Source organism: Anabrus simplex, chromosome 4, assembly GCF_040414725.1.
Source record: "Anabrus simplex isolate iqAnaSimp1 chromosome 4, ASM4041472v1, whole genome shotgun sequence".
Classification (NCBI taxonomy): Eukaryota; Metazoa; Arthropoda; class Insecta; order Orthoptera; family Tettigoniidae; genus Anabrus; species Anabrus simplex.
The window spans coordinates 414,674,280-414,690,913 of NC_090268.1; the positions used below are offsets into that span (position 1 = coordinate 414,674,280).

The 16,634-nt window shown below is 37.5% G+C and overlaps 1 protein-coding gene across 3 annotated transcripts in view; it reads right to left on the reverse strand.

Moving 5' to 3' along the window:
* Positions 1 to 16,634, reverse strand: part of CPT2 (Carnitine palmitoyltransferase 2) — a 118,053-nt gene that overhangs the window by 14,915 nt on the left and 86,504 nt on the right. For all 3 annotated transcript variants that reach the window (XM_067145874.2, XM_067145873.2, XM_067145875.2), the window contains exons 11-12: positions 2,198 to 2,309; positions 1,916 to 2,108 (exon numbers count right to left, since the gene is read on the reverse strand). In XM_067145874.2, the coding sequence (XP_067001975.1) occupies positions 1,916 to 2,108; positions 2,198 to 2,309 (305 nt within the window). The remainder of the gene's footprint in view (positions 1 to 1,915; positions 2,109 to 2,197; positions 2,310 to 16,634) is intronic.

Here is a 16,634-nt window from a genome sequence, read left to right on the forward strand (position 1 = left end):
GAGGTTATGTTTGTCAGTGATTTATATAAGTGCATTATTTGAACATTGTTAATGCACCTTGTTGGATACATTTTGGAAATAGTTTTTTCCATGGCATTTAGAAGGTGAATCAAGGTGACTGCATGCATCAATGGGTTTTAGAATACTTTGTGACACGGCAAGGGTTTACATTTCTGAAGTACGAGAGAAGTGCCATAGCGGGAAATCGTACAAGGATAGAGTGACTGTATTGTGTTGTCATGCAGAAGGAAGTGAGAGACTTTCTCTCCTCGTCATAGGAAAGTTTGATTAGCCACGATGTTTTAAGGGCATCGGGTATTTTCTGTGCAAGTACAGGGTAAATGCATACATTACCGTAATCCAATGAATAAAGCACTTGCACATGGGAGCCAGCATAGATTTCTCCTCGTCTTTGAATCGTGCTTTTATTATTTTTTTTTTCCTTTCTTTCGTTGCAAAAGGTTATGTTTGTCAGTGAGTTATCCAAGTGCATTATTTGAATACGCTAAATGCACTTTCTTGGATGCATTTTGGAAATACTTTGTTTTTTCCATGGCATTTGAAAGGTTTAATAATAATAATGCTATTTGCTTTACGTCCCACTAACTACTTTTACGGTCTTCGGAGACGCCGAGGTGCCGGAATTTAGTCCCGCAGGAGTTCTTTTACGTGCCAGTAAATCTACCGACATGAGGCTGTCGTATTTGAGCACCTTCAAATACCACCGGACTGAGCCAGGATCGAACCTGCCAAGTTGGGGTTAGAAGGCCAGCGCCTTAACCGTCTGAGCCACTCAGCCCGGCACTGAAAAGTTTGAACTGTGAATCAAGGTTAACTGCATGCAGTAACGGGCCTTAGAATATTTTGTAACACGGCAAGCGTTGGCACTTCTGAATGGCGAATTGGCGGTTAATTCGAAATCACGTAATTCGAAGTCCGATTTTTTAGTCCCAACGACTTTGAATTAACAAGGTTTTACTGTATTTTAGTTCAGTTCACTACAGGGTGTAGGATACCTCTACAGAGGGCGATTTACTTTCAGGGACAGATGACTGAAAGATATAAAGAAGAGCATTGAGGCAAGAGAAGGGAACTGGACGACAGTGACAGAAAAGAGGTGGGGGCTGGACAGAAAATAATGGAGAGGATTATATTCCAAACAGAACAAGCCTGTGGTTGGAAATGCCTCCAGATGACGATGATACTCGTCGAAACACAGTCTAAAAGTATGTTGGCTATCAGCTTTACGAGAATAAACATGTGGTATTGCTATGCTCACTGCTTGTTTATTAACATGATACAACCTGTTTGTGTTAGCTATAAGGACAAATAAACAAAAGTTTGATACATCACTATGTCCTTGACATTCATTTTTTTTATTTGCATAACTACAGGGACTGATGTTTTCAGTTAATCTACATAGTGGGTGGTATAAAACTACATTATTAGGGGCAGGTGGTTCACTTGGTATAATTAGAGAACATCCGCACACTTTTAAAATCCATTTCTATTTATAATGAAACACACATTCATTTTGAGTTCTATAAGGCAGCTGGTATTGTCTCAAGATTTGAATGAAAGTAAAATATGATAATATATTTGAGAAATAGGAATATTCTTATGAGTAAGGATTATGTGGCAGTTCACAGTAACGAAGAGAATGGACGACGAAGACAAAAACAACATTACTGGTTTTACATACCACAAACTACTTGTACGATTTTCAGAGATGCTGAGGTGTTGGAAGTTTGTCCTGCAGGAGTTCTCTGCAATGCCAGTATTTGAGCACCTTTAAATACAATCTGACTGAGCCAGGATCGAGCCTGCCAACTTACCCTCAGAAGGTTAGTGTTCTATCATCTGAGCTACTTAGCCCCATGAGAGAAACTGGAAGAAAATGAAACAAACTACTTACGCAATGCCATAGCCATCCTTTACTACAGGACCAAATGCTCCAGCTATAACTGCATCAGAAGAAAGGGTTGATGTCGACAAAATGTTATGGTTTATGGAAGCATATGCTGGATCTTCAAATAATGTAGGCATAGGCCCTCCACGCTGTTCAGCAAGACGTCTTAATGCAAAAAGGTGCCTGTCGAAGCCTTGTCCTGAAAGATGAGAAAAAACACAACTACATTCTCCATCTGCTATAAACATACAATTCTCTGTATCAACAAAATAATAAGCTATAACAAACCCATAGCAGCATCCTTTGTAAGCTGGCCATGAACCTTAGAACAGTTGTCAATCATCTGTCGTAATTCTGCATTGCTTGGTTTGTTCTGTGCAGTGACAGCTTCACAGAATGCCTGTAAACATAAGAAAATGTACATTGATGAAAAAAGGTAAAAAATATTGAAGGAAAGAGCAATTTACGAGGGTTGGGGTATATCTTTTTCCCCTCTAATTTGCACAGTGCTACCATATAATGATCATATGTCCTGGAGAGCATGACAATCGTAGTACATGGGCACAACACAAGATGGCAGTGCATTGGACAGGTACATTGCACAGGGTGATGGGACTGCAGTACTGAGTCAGGCTGCAGGATAGATGCGACGTGTTAATTTTGGGACTGTGTATGAACCAGAGCTCCAACGTCAATCTGCAGAATGACAACATGGAGGATCACCATGAAGATGGAAGCTCTCGCAAAACACTTCTCCCATGAAGCAGATGGTCATTATGCCTTACAATGTCAGAAGTGTGATTGCATGTCACTTCGTTCCACATGGCGCAACGGTGACAGCAACATACTATGAGCCTTCTTACAGAGAGAGCGAGTTACATCGTGCCAGTAGGGACAAACACCTGAAACTTCTCAACAATATCATCCTTCTCCATGACATCGCCATACCGCATGCAACAGAGGCTGTACGGAGGCAACTTCAGTACTAGGGATGGGAAGTACTGGCCATACTAACATCAAAACTGGTATGGGAATGCCAAAGGATGTTAGATCAGCTGTGTGAGTTTAGCTCAGTTACCTTATTATGGGTTCCTGGGCACACAGGAATCAGTGGAAATGAAGAAGCTGACAAACTAGCGAAACAGGGCTCAATGGGTTCCTTCACAGGACCAGAGCCCTTCCTGGGAGTGTCACTCCGAAGTGTGAGACTGGCAATATCCCAATGGATAAACCAGTCTCACCTAGATATTTGGAAGAGGTTAACCATAGCAAGACAGGCACGTGAACTTATCAAAGGGCCTAGTCAAAGCTATAAAAAGGTCCTAATGAATTTGAATAGGACCAGAATGAGAATGGTAGTTGGACTGTTAACAGGCCACAATACCTTACAGAGACACCTACACATCATGAAAATCACCCAGGATCCGATGTGTAGAAGATGCGGCAAGGAGGAGGAGACCTCCGCGCATGTGTTATGTCAGTGCGAGGCTTTTGCAAACACTAGACATCGATACCTGGGCTCACATTTTGTGAGCCTGGAGGACATCAGGAACGCCAAAATCCGGACACTAGTATCCTTTATAGGAGCACTAGGTCTGGACTAGGCAAACCCGTTCAAGGGGCACAAAGGGTCTTCATAGACCTACGTGTGGAGCTCTGCAAAAACAGGACTCACCCATTTCTTATCTATCTATCTATCTATCTGGCCATACTGACTGGACCCATCTCCATGTGATTTTGACTACATCCCCAAAGTGAAAGATCCATTGCATGGAAGATGGTTTGGGGCACCAGAGGACAATGACAACGCTGCAAAACATGAGACCGCAAAATTTACACATGGACAATGTAGGAGACCACTCTCAGGGTTTACCGTAAAGGTAATAAACATTATGTAACACAAGGATTTCATACCAGGGGGAGCCAGCAGTGTGGTTAGGGGCGCATAGCTGTGAGCTTACATCCAGGAGACAGTGGGTTCGAACCCCATTGTCAGCAGCCCTGAAGATGTTTTTCCGTGGTTTCCCATTTTCACACCAGCTGGGGCTGTACCTTAATTAAGGCCACGGTCGTTTCCTTCCTACTCATAGCCCTTTCCTATCCCATCATCTCCATAAGACCTATCTGTGTTGGTGTGACATAAAGCAAATTGAAAAAAAAAATGGCTGACAGTTTCCTCTCCTCATTTTATATCCTACACCTGGTAAACCTATTTGGCATTATTCATAGCTACATTCCACAGCACCTTATGCTCCCCATTCCCATCTGTATATTTCCATTTGTCTGGAAGATCCTGTATTTGTGCAAAAACAATAGTTGGTCATTATGGCCTATCCTCATATTTAGACACCACTACTGTCATTTGCTGAGATTCTCCAAGATGCACAGTTTACAGTGTACTATCTCTTCTAGTATAGGCCAAAACAAGTTTTGTTAAGGAACAGTGGTCCCAGAGAATGCCAACAGAAGATTCCCCAGACTGTAATGCTGCCACTATAATTATTTTCACAAGAGTTTAATCCTGATGTAAATATGGTATGTCTACGCCTCCGCCAAAGAAAGAGTGGTGACTTGCTGAGTGTGTAGTACAGACCTCTACCCCATCAACATCTCGTGTTTGGATGTACAGTTCCATACATCGCATACAACAACACTGTGAGGATCTGAATTAACGACTAAACCTGGATTCTGTTCACTTAATTTATTGAACACATTCACAATGCACAGCCTATGGTCACTTCTGAGTGGTTTTCTTCGTGTGTGCTCCACTGCATGTTATAGTCCTACCTCTTGCTCCATTTCTCTCACTATGAATACTGACTCACTGACTACTGAAAGATGCAACACCTTACCTCCACGCTGTACAGATTGGGACTTTCCCCCAAAACAAGAAGGCATCCTGTATTACATCACGCTTTATGCCTTCATTTCTCATTATTTAAACACTATTTTATAAACAAGTATATGCAAATATATATATTATTGATTATGTACTCTTCCAAACTCTCTAAACGTAATAAAATAAAATTAATGCAACATTCTACTTTTCTTCGAGCTCGCATACAGTCAAGTGAGTGCGACGGTTGCTTCTCCAATGAAGTATGTCTATGTCCATGTGCAAAGGCACGAGATTAATCTCTTGTGAAAAGAAGTATACCAGCTTGTGTTCTACCACCAATTGTAGCAAGGTGCTTATTGCCCCACTGTTTCTTGCCTAACACATTCAATATCTACCCAGCCCTTTGTCCTGTCATGATATATTTTCAACACAGAAGCATCTGAACAGTTCACAAACTGTACTATTAATAGGAAACATGCTGTAGAAATGAAGAATTAGGAAAGAGTCTTTAAAAATTACCATTCGAATGCCACAATCCCTTTAAGTGCTGTCTGAAATTACAGTGCTGAAGTCACTTTAGCTTTAATTACTGTGTTGATGGAGTGAATGTACCTCATGGGGCGTTAATGCAAGAGTAGATCTTCATTGGGATAATCAGATTAACGATGTTGTAAATAAAGGTTAAATATTTAAAGATCCCTTCGTATGGTTATAACAGTATTTAGGGGTTGTAGCAAGGATGTAAAGGAGAGGGCTTGTAAGTCAATGGTAAGACCCCAATTAGAGTATGGGACGCACACCGGGATTACTTGAGGAATCAGCCAACAGAAGATAATCCAGCACATACTTCATAATCTTGGCCTGCCTGGAAAACCCTAATAGAATAAGAATTGGAATACCTGGAACCAAAGCTACACTGATGAGATGGGATATACACATAATACTGATTGCGACTGTGGTGCAATTCAAGATCTTGAGCATCTAGTTCACTGTCCAAACTGCCCTCTTGAAATTCAACTTGAAGACTTCATTACAGTTAGTGACAAAGTTATTGTGGCTGCTTCATACTGGAGTGCCTTCAGCATTTGAGGATACTTCGATATAATTGTCATCACCAGGATTACCCGATTTGACAACTGGAAAAGATCCACAGCAGCAGCACAGTTTGTTCTGACCAATTTCACACAAGAGTATTGTTATGAGAATGTTACAATTTTGGGGCTAGGAAATTTGGGAGAAAGGAGACAAGCTGATCGAATCAACAGTATGTTCTGAGTTGCCAGTAAAGAGATCGTATGAAATGACATCAGTAAACGAATAAGTTTCTTTTTTTTTTTTTTTTTTGCTAGTGGTTTAATGTTGCACTAACATATCACATGCTTTCAGCAATGCAAAGATGGGGAAGGGTTAGGATTGGGAAGGTAGTGGCTGTGCCCTTAATTAGGGTACAGCGCCGAATAGGTTTGAGTGGTGCTTTTAAAAGTAGGAAAGATCATTTTTAATCTTATTTTTCTAAATAATTTGCTTTAAGTTGTACTAACATAGACAGGTCTTATGGTGACAATGGGATAGGAAATGGCTAGCAGTAAGAAGAAAACAACCATGGCCTCAATTAAGGTACAGCCCCAGTATTTGCCTGGTGTGAAAATGAGAAACAATGGGAAACCATCTTCAGGGCTTCCAAAAGAGGGTTCGAACCCACTTTCTCCTGAATGCAAGCTGACAGTTATGTGACCCAAATCGCGCAGCCACTCACTTGGTAGGAAAGGTCACAATGTGTACCCTTCCAGCTGGCTTACCCTACTATCGATCTGTTCAACCTGTGCCAGTTTTGACCTGATGTTAATATCTGCTGCGTTAATCGATTGGTGATGTTGCTAATTTGGGATGAAATTTTGTCATCTACGGTTGAAATTTTCGATTCTAGGCATTGTTCTACTTTATAAACCTACATGTACACTTGTGATATTTGTCTGGTTAAAACTGTATTCGCTTGAGAAATTTTGTCTGAAATTTTGTCATTTACTTTCGAAATGTGGTCTGTAATCTGTTCTGTTAGACTGCAATTGTCGTCTGAAATTGTCTGAAAGTTTGTCATTTACTACTGAAATTTGGTCTGTTAAGGGGGAATTGATTATCTGTATCATGTTCGTTAACATAGAACACATTTTGGTAATATTTACCTCCTCTTCTGATGACGAATCTGGATGTTCGTCGACCTCGAAAAAAATAACTTTTCGGTATCTTCGCCTTTTTCGAAGAGATCTTCTCATAAGCGCGTCTGCAGTGATTTCTTCTTACCATTCGTCGGAAGATTTCTCTTGGCGAGTTCGTCTTTGAGTTGTTGTAGGGACATATTTTCTATTATCACTTGCATTTTGATCTATTTCGCACTTACAGTCTTATTCACTCGAAAATTATTCTTTTAAGTCCTGTCACGGTCGCCAAAGACACACACAAAATGTTGTCACTTGCGTACACGGTTTTTATTTACAATTACCTACACGTTACACATCAATAAATCACCATTTTTAACAACTGCCTATCACAAAGAATCAGACACCTAAGACTGCCATCTTTAAACAGTAGACTGCTACGGTAGCATGTCGGTATAAGCACAACAAGAGTTCACAGAAACAACTCCCGTTAAAAAAATAACTCCGCACCACCATCAAGACTGCCTTCTTATTTATGTGCCTGGCCAGGCTTCTAGAAGGATATGTCACAATATATCTTCTTGTGAATTCTAGAGCATCCAATAGCATAGTTACAATGTAAGGAAGGTTCTACATCGCTCTTGTCATACATTCTGGATATTACGGTGTGTTGCACAATACTGTAGTGGATTATACATCATATATACAGGCAATAATAAATTATACACCCATTAATTATGAATTCTTAAATTAACTAAACTCATATTAATATATATATATATACAGCACATGTGTATGCTGGATTTCCTCAAGGAGAGAAACCTGTCGAACTCAAACCAGCATGGCATCATTCCTGGAAAATCCTGCACAACACTTTTAACAAAAGTCATTGATGACTGGTAGTTTTCTTTGGTGCAGACGGATGTCTCACAAATAGACTTTGTGACTCTGGACTAGAGCAAAGCTTTTGACCAGATGTCACATCAAAGACTTCTGTTAAAACAACTATGGCATTCAGGGTAAACTGCTGGCATGGCTGAGGTCATGTTTGGTCGGTTGAACGCAATGTGCTGTGTACGGAAGAGCCAAATCAGACCAAACCACAATTACTTGTGGAGTAATTCAGGGCAATGTGATAGGGCCCCTCCTGTACACGATTTATGCTCTGGACTTACTGGATTGTATTGCAAGCTGTCCACTTCATGGCCGTATCGATGAGTATAATCAACGAATTAATCTAAAAAGCCACCTAATCGATACTTTATTTCTTTTGCCTTAGGCAAAATTAAAAATACATTAGCACACACAGAACATATTTCGACCACTTAGGGGTCATCTTCAGCTGTATATAAATATCTTAGATGAGAACATTTGGACAGTAAGCACATTAGATCTTAAAACTATGTCCCATGGAATCCTAAAAACTATTGTTCTAGGTGCTTTAAATGAAAAGGGAGGGTGGGGAGGTTGGGGGTAAGGAAGTATGTGTGAATGATACTTAAATTACAATTCGTGTCTACAATTGTGTTTAAAAACTTATATACTAAAGTACATATTTAAAATAATTAAAAGCGTCTATGGTGAAATACTTTTGTAATAACACTAGGTGGCATGAATAAAAAGTCAGTGTTTGCAACAATCTTCAGGCATTTGTGAGAAGAATACTTAATTAAAATTCGCATCTGCAGTGATGTTAAAAACCTTGTTTTCTAATAAACATACTTTGAAATATCCTAAAGCGTCTATGGTGAGGCACTTATTTTTTTTAAAAACATTTGTGCTTGAATAAAAGTCTATGTCATTGTATATCAGTCTTCAGGTATTTGTTGTTTATAATTTGTATTGAATATCTTCCTTAATTGTTGTTCTTATGGTCATGGTAAAAGGCCGTGTTGACTGTTTAACTTCCAAGAGTTGCTCTTTGGATTGTGGTAAAAGAATGTGTTGGCCATTTGACTTCCTAAAATCCTATGGTAGCTTCTGTTATATAAAATGACGGTCTTCTGATTAGGGTAGCTTGTCACATGATCTTATCTGGGAAATGTTTATTCCGTGTGTAGTAGACTACACTAGGTCATGCACAAAGGCTGATCCCCAGTGTTCTGGATCCATATTTGTTGTAGTACCTCATGACATGAAAATAACTTATATGCCTCAGTCTTGTTCCATGTGTATGTTCATTTACAATTCTATTTGTGGCTTCCAGTAATTTTCTTTAATTATGTTGTATATATACAGTTGTTTAACTCTCAAAAACCTTTCCTTCTGGTACATCCCTGTTAACATATCCTCACTTAAGCTAAATATTCCTCTGTTTTCATACCAAAAGAATGCTTTGACAATACGATTTTGTAACATTTGTACCATGTTTATGTCTGTAACAGAAGCTGATCCCCATACACTTACACCATATGATATAAGTGACTCAACAAGTGAATGATACACCATTTTTAAACTATCATGAGGTATTATATACTTAACCATTTGCATTTTTAACAAGCTTAGCCTCAGTCTTTCACATAACTTATTAATATGTTGCTTCCATGAAAAATATCTATTATTATACCTAAATATTTCATGTTATCAACTTCCTCTATTACATAGTCCCAATTGCATGATTTTCGTTCACCATCATGAAGGCACTGAACTGAATGGCCTGTTATTTTAATGTTTTCTCTCTGCATTTTTGGGGTAGTAATGTACAAGACTTTTGTTTTTGAAGTGTTAATTATTAGACCCTTATCATGGCACCATTTTTGAAAGTAGTTGTACTCCATTTGCAAATGCTTCTCTGCCACTTTTGGGTTTTTATGTACTGATACAATTAGTTTTTCATCTGCATACATGAAATATTTACAGTTTTTAAAACATGAGTTTATATCATTGACAAAAATAATATACAAAATGGGTCCTAGGATACTTCCTTTAATAGAAGTTATTTCTCCATATATATTATCAATTTTTACCCTATACATTCGGTCAGTCAGATAACTTTCAAAAACTTTTAGTGGTGTTCCCCTTACCCCAATTTTGCTTAAGACTGCAATAATTTTTTCATGGGAAATTGAATCAAATGCCTTTGAGAAATCAATAAACATAGCTAAAATGTGCATACCTTGATTTAGCTTTCATTCATATAGAATTTAACCACTAAAAATATATACATGTATTGAAAAGGTGGACACAATAATTTTAATCTTGAAAGAGTTTACTTATTGATTTAACTTCCCGTTGATCAAATTGGAGAATTTCTCAAGAAGATTACTTGTACCCTTGTGTTTTTGATAAGCAAATTGGTGTTCATCAATAATTTTAAATTTTTCTAAATATGAGATTAGATGATCAACAATGTATCTTTCAACTACTTTACCTATAGTTTGAAGAATAGATATCTGTCTATAGTTTTCATACTGTAAATGTGAACCATGCTTGTAAATAAGTCTCACTATGGCAGTCTTCAGATCCTTTGGGAAAATACCTGTGTCTATTATTTTATTGATTAGCTTCTGTATTACTGGTGTTATTATGTCTATGTTATCTTTCAGATGTTTAACTCTTAATTTATCCATGCCTGGTGATTTATTTATGTCCATTCCTTTAATTATTTTTGCTATATCTGCTGTACTTGCTAGTGGTAGGTAAAATGATGAAAGTCTCTCTGTATTAGGTAATGGTCTTCGTTGTACCCTACATTCATGTACTACCTTTTCTAGCTGTTCTGAAAATGTTTTTGAAAAGTTATCAACTATATTTTCTAGCGAGTCTTGCCTTCCTAAATAATGTCTTACCGTTTCTTCTATTGTCCATTTCGTTTTAGTCTTTAGCACATTATTTAATAGTTCCCAAGTTTTCTTCATGTCCCCTCTACAACTTTCAAACAGCAATCTGTAATACTTTCTTTTTGCTTTATGAATATCAGCTGTTATATCATTCCTCATTCTTTTATATAACCTTCTTAAATTTTCCTTATTTTCTGGATTTAAATTTGATGCATTTTTCCATCCTTTGAAAAGTCTGTCCCTTTCTTTGATTTTTTCTATTATAGCACCCGTCAGCCATGGTTGAGTGTCTTTCCTTCTCTTCTGGTTTTTTGTATCCTTCGTCTCATTAGTTGCCTTGTTAACTGCATTGCAAATCTTCATGTATGTATCATCTGAACTCATATTCTCATTAATTTCTTTTTCTGTTCTTAACATGGATTTACTCACCCTTTCCTGTTTGTTATCTATAACTTTCTGGAACATATTTATTACACCTAGTATCATGTGATATCTGTACAGTTATTATATAATGATCAGAAACTTTAGTCTGAATTACAGAAGAATCTCTTACATTTTTTGCATTCATAATCAATGCATGGTCAATGCAGGATTGTGTTAGTTTTCCATTTATATACTCTTCCCTTGTGAACTTGTTAATGCAATGAACTAACTGATGATCTGCTAACACATTATTGTACAAGGATGTGACTCTGCTGTCTTTCTGAATATCTATGTTCATGTCCCCAATAATTATTAAGCTTCTAGCATTCATACTTTGTAAATAAAGATCTAACTCCTCCACAAAATCCTTTGGACTATAGTCAGATGGTCTGTATACTGCCATAATGATCCCATATAGTGTTCCATTAATCCAAACTTTCCCTGATAAATTTTCAAACTGATTTGTTATAAATTTCTTTTCTTTAAATATGAACCCTTCTTTGATGAAAATAACTATTCCTCTACCCCTAGAAACATTTCTTATCTCTTTCATGCTCTGAGGGATACCTACTTCCCACTAATGCTTTTGTGAGATTAAACCCACTGGGATCTATAATTCCCACAAACAGTATGTGCTGTCATCTAGCGAAGAGTCCAGGAAACGTGAAAAAAATTATAGCAATGAAGTTCTTTGACTCGTGTGTCTGTCAAACATGGATATCTGACCAAGAAGGCTGTGAATTGATGTAAACAGAGCTGAAAGAGCGCAAAATTGAAGATTTTTCGTCCTTACTTCTGAAATCCGTGTACAGGTATGTTTTATTCAGTTTTTATGTATTGTCAGTTTATCTTTAAATGTGCTACCATCATATTAGGTCATAAATAATGAATATCTATAGAATTATAGCCCACTTAGTTAGTGGAAAATATATTACCATTAGTTTGCTCATATGCCATCAGCACGTGTTACCCAATTTTTATTACAAGCATATATACGTTTTAATTTTTATAAAAGATCCTATATTTATCTCTAAAGCATATATACTTAGTCACCTCAAGTATCAAACTATGTGGATCATTTATTATTATCCCAATATATTTTCCTTTATCATAACCTTTGTATAACGAATGTGAAATATTTTCAGATGGCTCAGAAAGGGTTGTCAGATCTACTATTACTGGAGACTTTGTATTCTCTTCCTGATGGTGATGACGATGCTGAGGAGGAACATGATGAAGGTGCAGTGGAAAAGATGGCTAATCTGTTTGAATTCAACTTGATGATACTTGAGGAATCCATTGATGAGTCCACAGCTGGTTATAGAGGGGAGACTCAACAAACTTGGAGTCACTGATCAGCTGACATTTAGGAAAGGATTGGCTCTAAAGCTAATTGACGGCTACATTCAAGAAAGCGGAGAGGTATAGTGGCATTCTAGGTACCAAAGTGAGGTGTTATTGGAGTACCTGATGACATTCGTCTGTCACAAGTAGGAATTCATATTCCAGCACAGGGCAAAGACTGGTGTATACGTAGGCAATGTAGTATAAAAATTGAGGAGAAACGCTAAAGATTATTTGTTTGGCTTGTCGAGTACCATTTTGTGCGGTCCCTTGTTTTGCTCATTTTCATGAGTAGTAAACTACCTACTAAACCAAAACATTCAGACTATCAGTATGCAGCACTATAAACATTACAGCGGTGGTTGAAAATTGATTACGATCTGCTTGTCAAGTTGTTACTCTTTTTTTTTTTGGAAATGTATTGGTTTTATGTTTGAGAATACATGTACATATATTACTGTGTTGTAATTGTTTATTTCTGAGCATCTCCATACCATAATTATCAATTTGAAATGCTAATGTAATCACAGCATTATAGCATGGAGGAGACCACTGGGACGTATACCTCCCACTAATTTTTTTCTCAGAAATGACTCACGGAAAAAATATAGACAACGTCCTGCTCCATTATATGGTTCCATTTATTGATGTTTAGCAGCAAATTTTGCTAAAAATATTAACAGAAATAATTTAGTCACGAAAGAGGTATTGAATAATGCATATAATAACTCATACTGCGCAATTTCTACTTCATTATTTATATTTATTTCACTAAATATTAGCACATCTACCAGTGGCCTGCTGTGTCTTAATATTATAACCATCTGATCCCAATATTTTCTAACTGATCTTATATTCATATGAAGTAGAGACATTTCACTTTCTTGTTTCTTTGTCATCTGTAGCCATTCATCACAATTATTGTATACCTTTGAGTCTAGTAATTAACTACAACTATCAATGTAACTAACATCCATAACTAAATTTAAGATACACTAGAGTAAAATTAAATATTGACACTTTCAGCCAGTTACTGGATTTTTTCAATGTCTTTTTTTGAAAGAATTCTTACCGGGGTAGTTTTCTCTTATTTTCTAGCGAACAGCTTTCCCTGCTTCACCCATACGTACTTCCATCCTTTGATGTCCGCCTGTCACCATGCCTCCCAGCAAAGATTAGCCATGTAAGGGGACAGTTGCTCCGTGACAAGTACCTTTCCTCCTTCAGTTGGTCCAATAATTTTGGAGTTAAGGATGGTCTTGCTTTTCCTTCTTGCGAGCATTAAGTCTCTCTTCTTCCTTGGTAGCTGAATTATGATGGGTTTGGGTACTCCTTTCCTGGTTGGAACTCTGTGTGCTGCATCTATTTCAGTTTTACGCAAAGGAACACCAAGTTCTGTTGCAATTCTGCATGCTATTTCTTCAACATCTTCCTCGTCTTTCTCTGGAATACCAAGTAGCAAAAGGTTTCTATTTCTGGAATATTGTTCAAGTTCTTGTATTCTAATTTCCTGTTCATGAATTATATCATCCTTTTCTTTGCATGCATCTGTTAAACACTCCACTTTCTTTTCCAACTCCTTTATCTGTTTAATCATGCTCTGCATTCCTGTCCTAATGTCCTCATACTGTTCTGACTTTTAACACTTTCCCTCAGTTCTTCCTTCATTTCATTCACTGCATCTTTCAAGTCAACAACTATTGTTAATTTATTGTTGATGTCTGTCAAGTCATCGTTTTTTTTTTAGCGTTACTGCTAGTGTCCACTTTCTTTCTGCATTCAGCACATCGCCATTTTGTCTTTTTTTCCTTGCTCATCGCAAGGTACGAATTTTCTTTCAGGGCGGAGCAATCCTAGTGCCATGCATTTCCGCACTCCTTGCACTCCACGTAGCCTCTGTCATTAGGCAGTTCGCACTCGCACGCTTTGCAGTATTCCATGACGTATACAGCAGCTGGCAATACTACAGTGTTTTGTTCCTCGTTCCTTACTCCGCCACTAGGATCTCTGATGTCATACATTAACTAAATGGCGACTTAAATTTTAACGAACTCAACAAGCAAGCAAACACAGTTTACCTCCCTGGAGGCACAAGAGTTGCACATCGCTGCAGCGGTACTCCTTAGATCTTTACTCTGATCCACTATCTATTATTATGATGGGCTCGCCACACCCAAAGGCATTTTATACCTAACTGCCAGGTTTCAATGAGGCCACCTCTAACCTGAAGAAGAGATGATGCCTGCTGGGTTTCAGTGGCATTTTCACCACTGGGGGACCAACACCCAACTAAAGGAGCTCCTCCGTCTTAAGCTGTTGGTTCCTTTAGAGAGCCGGGTTATTTACCGTCGAATCTGTAAATCACCTTTCAAAATGCTCAGAACTTGTTGGTTGATGGCATTAACTTGTTCTGCTACTTTCAGAAAGAGGAATTTAATTCACATTACGATGTGAAGGCAGTGTTCTTGCCACTTCAGACGTTTTAGTAGGTTATTATTTATCACTAAAAATAATGACTTATGCCTTTACTCACTAATAAACATCAAGACAAACATAACATAACCAACTAGCACTTCCCCTCCTCTCTCCACTGAACAGAGTTATTACTTATCTCCTCCCACTACATAGCAAGCCTCGACCGGAGCTTAGTCACTGGAGGTAATGGACGGTTAGCAGCTTAAAATAAGTACAGAAAACTTTCTCAAAATTATAAAGATGACAATTTTTCTCACTTACTCATATCATCACCAATCATTGACAAGTCTACGCAATGTAAACAATATTGTACAATACATATGGTTAAAAGTGATTCGACAGAATCTGAGGATGTTCTTGTAGAATAAAACATACCATTTGTTCTTTGTTCATTAGCAAGTTATTTTTTTACAAGTATGTTTAAGTGTTATATGCAGTGGAGGCGACTGGGGGGCAGTCACCCCCCACTTTGTGGAGAAAAATATTTTAATTCAGCCACCAAAAACTAGGAATTAAAAAAAAAAATTATACAAACCCTGTTGTCTTATCACCTAATTCTTTCCTTTAATTTTTTAATATTAAAAAATTACTTAGCAGAAAAATGCAGGAAATGTCATCTGGCACAGCTAACTGATTTAACGTAAGAAATTTCATTATTCGGTATTGAACTAAGAATTACAAATAAATAAAGTTTTGGTATTTCCACCTATTCAATACAAAATTTAATGCTGTATTCAACTACTACATTTATAAAATTATACAGTACTAGTTTCGACACATAATAGTGTCATCCTCAGCTGTAATTGAAAAATAGGCATACATACAATTCATAATAAGACTTAAAGTAAAGGGTGTGGAAAAACTATTTAAAACCGTTTTGAAAATATTAACACATTAAAAACATTTATAACAAGTGAAAAACTTGCAAGTCAGTTATATGTTAAAAGAGTTCATTAAGGTCTCTTTAGAGACAGCCGGTTGCGATGTTCTTGAATTTGTGCTCTTGATAAAATGCTGTGTTTCATTCATGTGTATAATGCAGCAATATCTTAAAAGTTGTGAAGGCTTGCAATTTTTATGTCCTAGGCTTATGAGGTGGAAAACATTCAGATGGCTTTTTAAGATCTTACTAGAGCGTATGTTTCTTAGTTCAATATAGAACCTGTAATGATATGAAACACCGTAAAAAACTTATGTTGGAATTGTCTGAATCTGTACAAGCTAAATGATAAAGATGAAATGTTTTTAAAGGGGGAAGACTCACCTCAAACTGCCGTAGCACGAACCTCCTGTTAGCCATACGCTATAACCGGCGAGACAGCATTGAGTGTGTGTTCGCAGTCAAGACGATGTTAGGAGGGGGGAATAGGGGCAGGCCGAGGCAGCGCATGTGGATCGTGCATGTGGGGAGAATCAGGTGGGCGTGGGCTGCAGAACGAATACCGAGAGAACTTATTGCGTATTATGCGTAAAATTAAATTCTTGTTTGGAATCTGGACTTTATTAAGAAACGTTATCAAAAAGTCTAAAAGGACTTTCGGAGTTTCAGAAATATCATTAAGATTAAGATTGGCATTAAAGTATTGGTCTATATGAATGTAGCATAATTCCGTAGCATCGAGTAATGGTCCTTTACTCAAAGATTCTAGTATTTGGATATCCTGTTCCAAATTTGTGAAATTATGTTTTAAATCTTGTATATGTTTTTC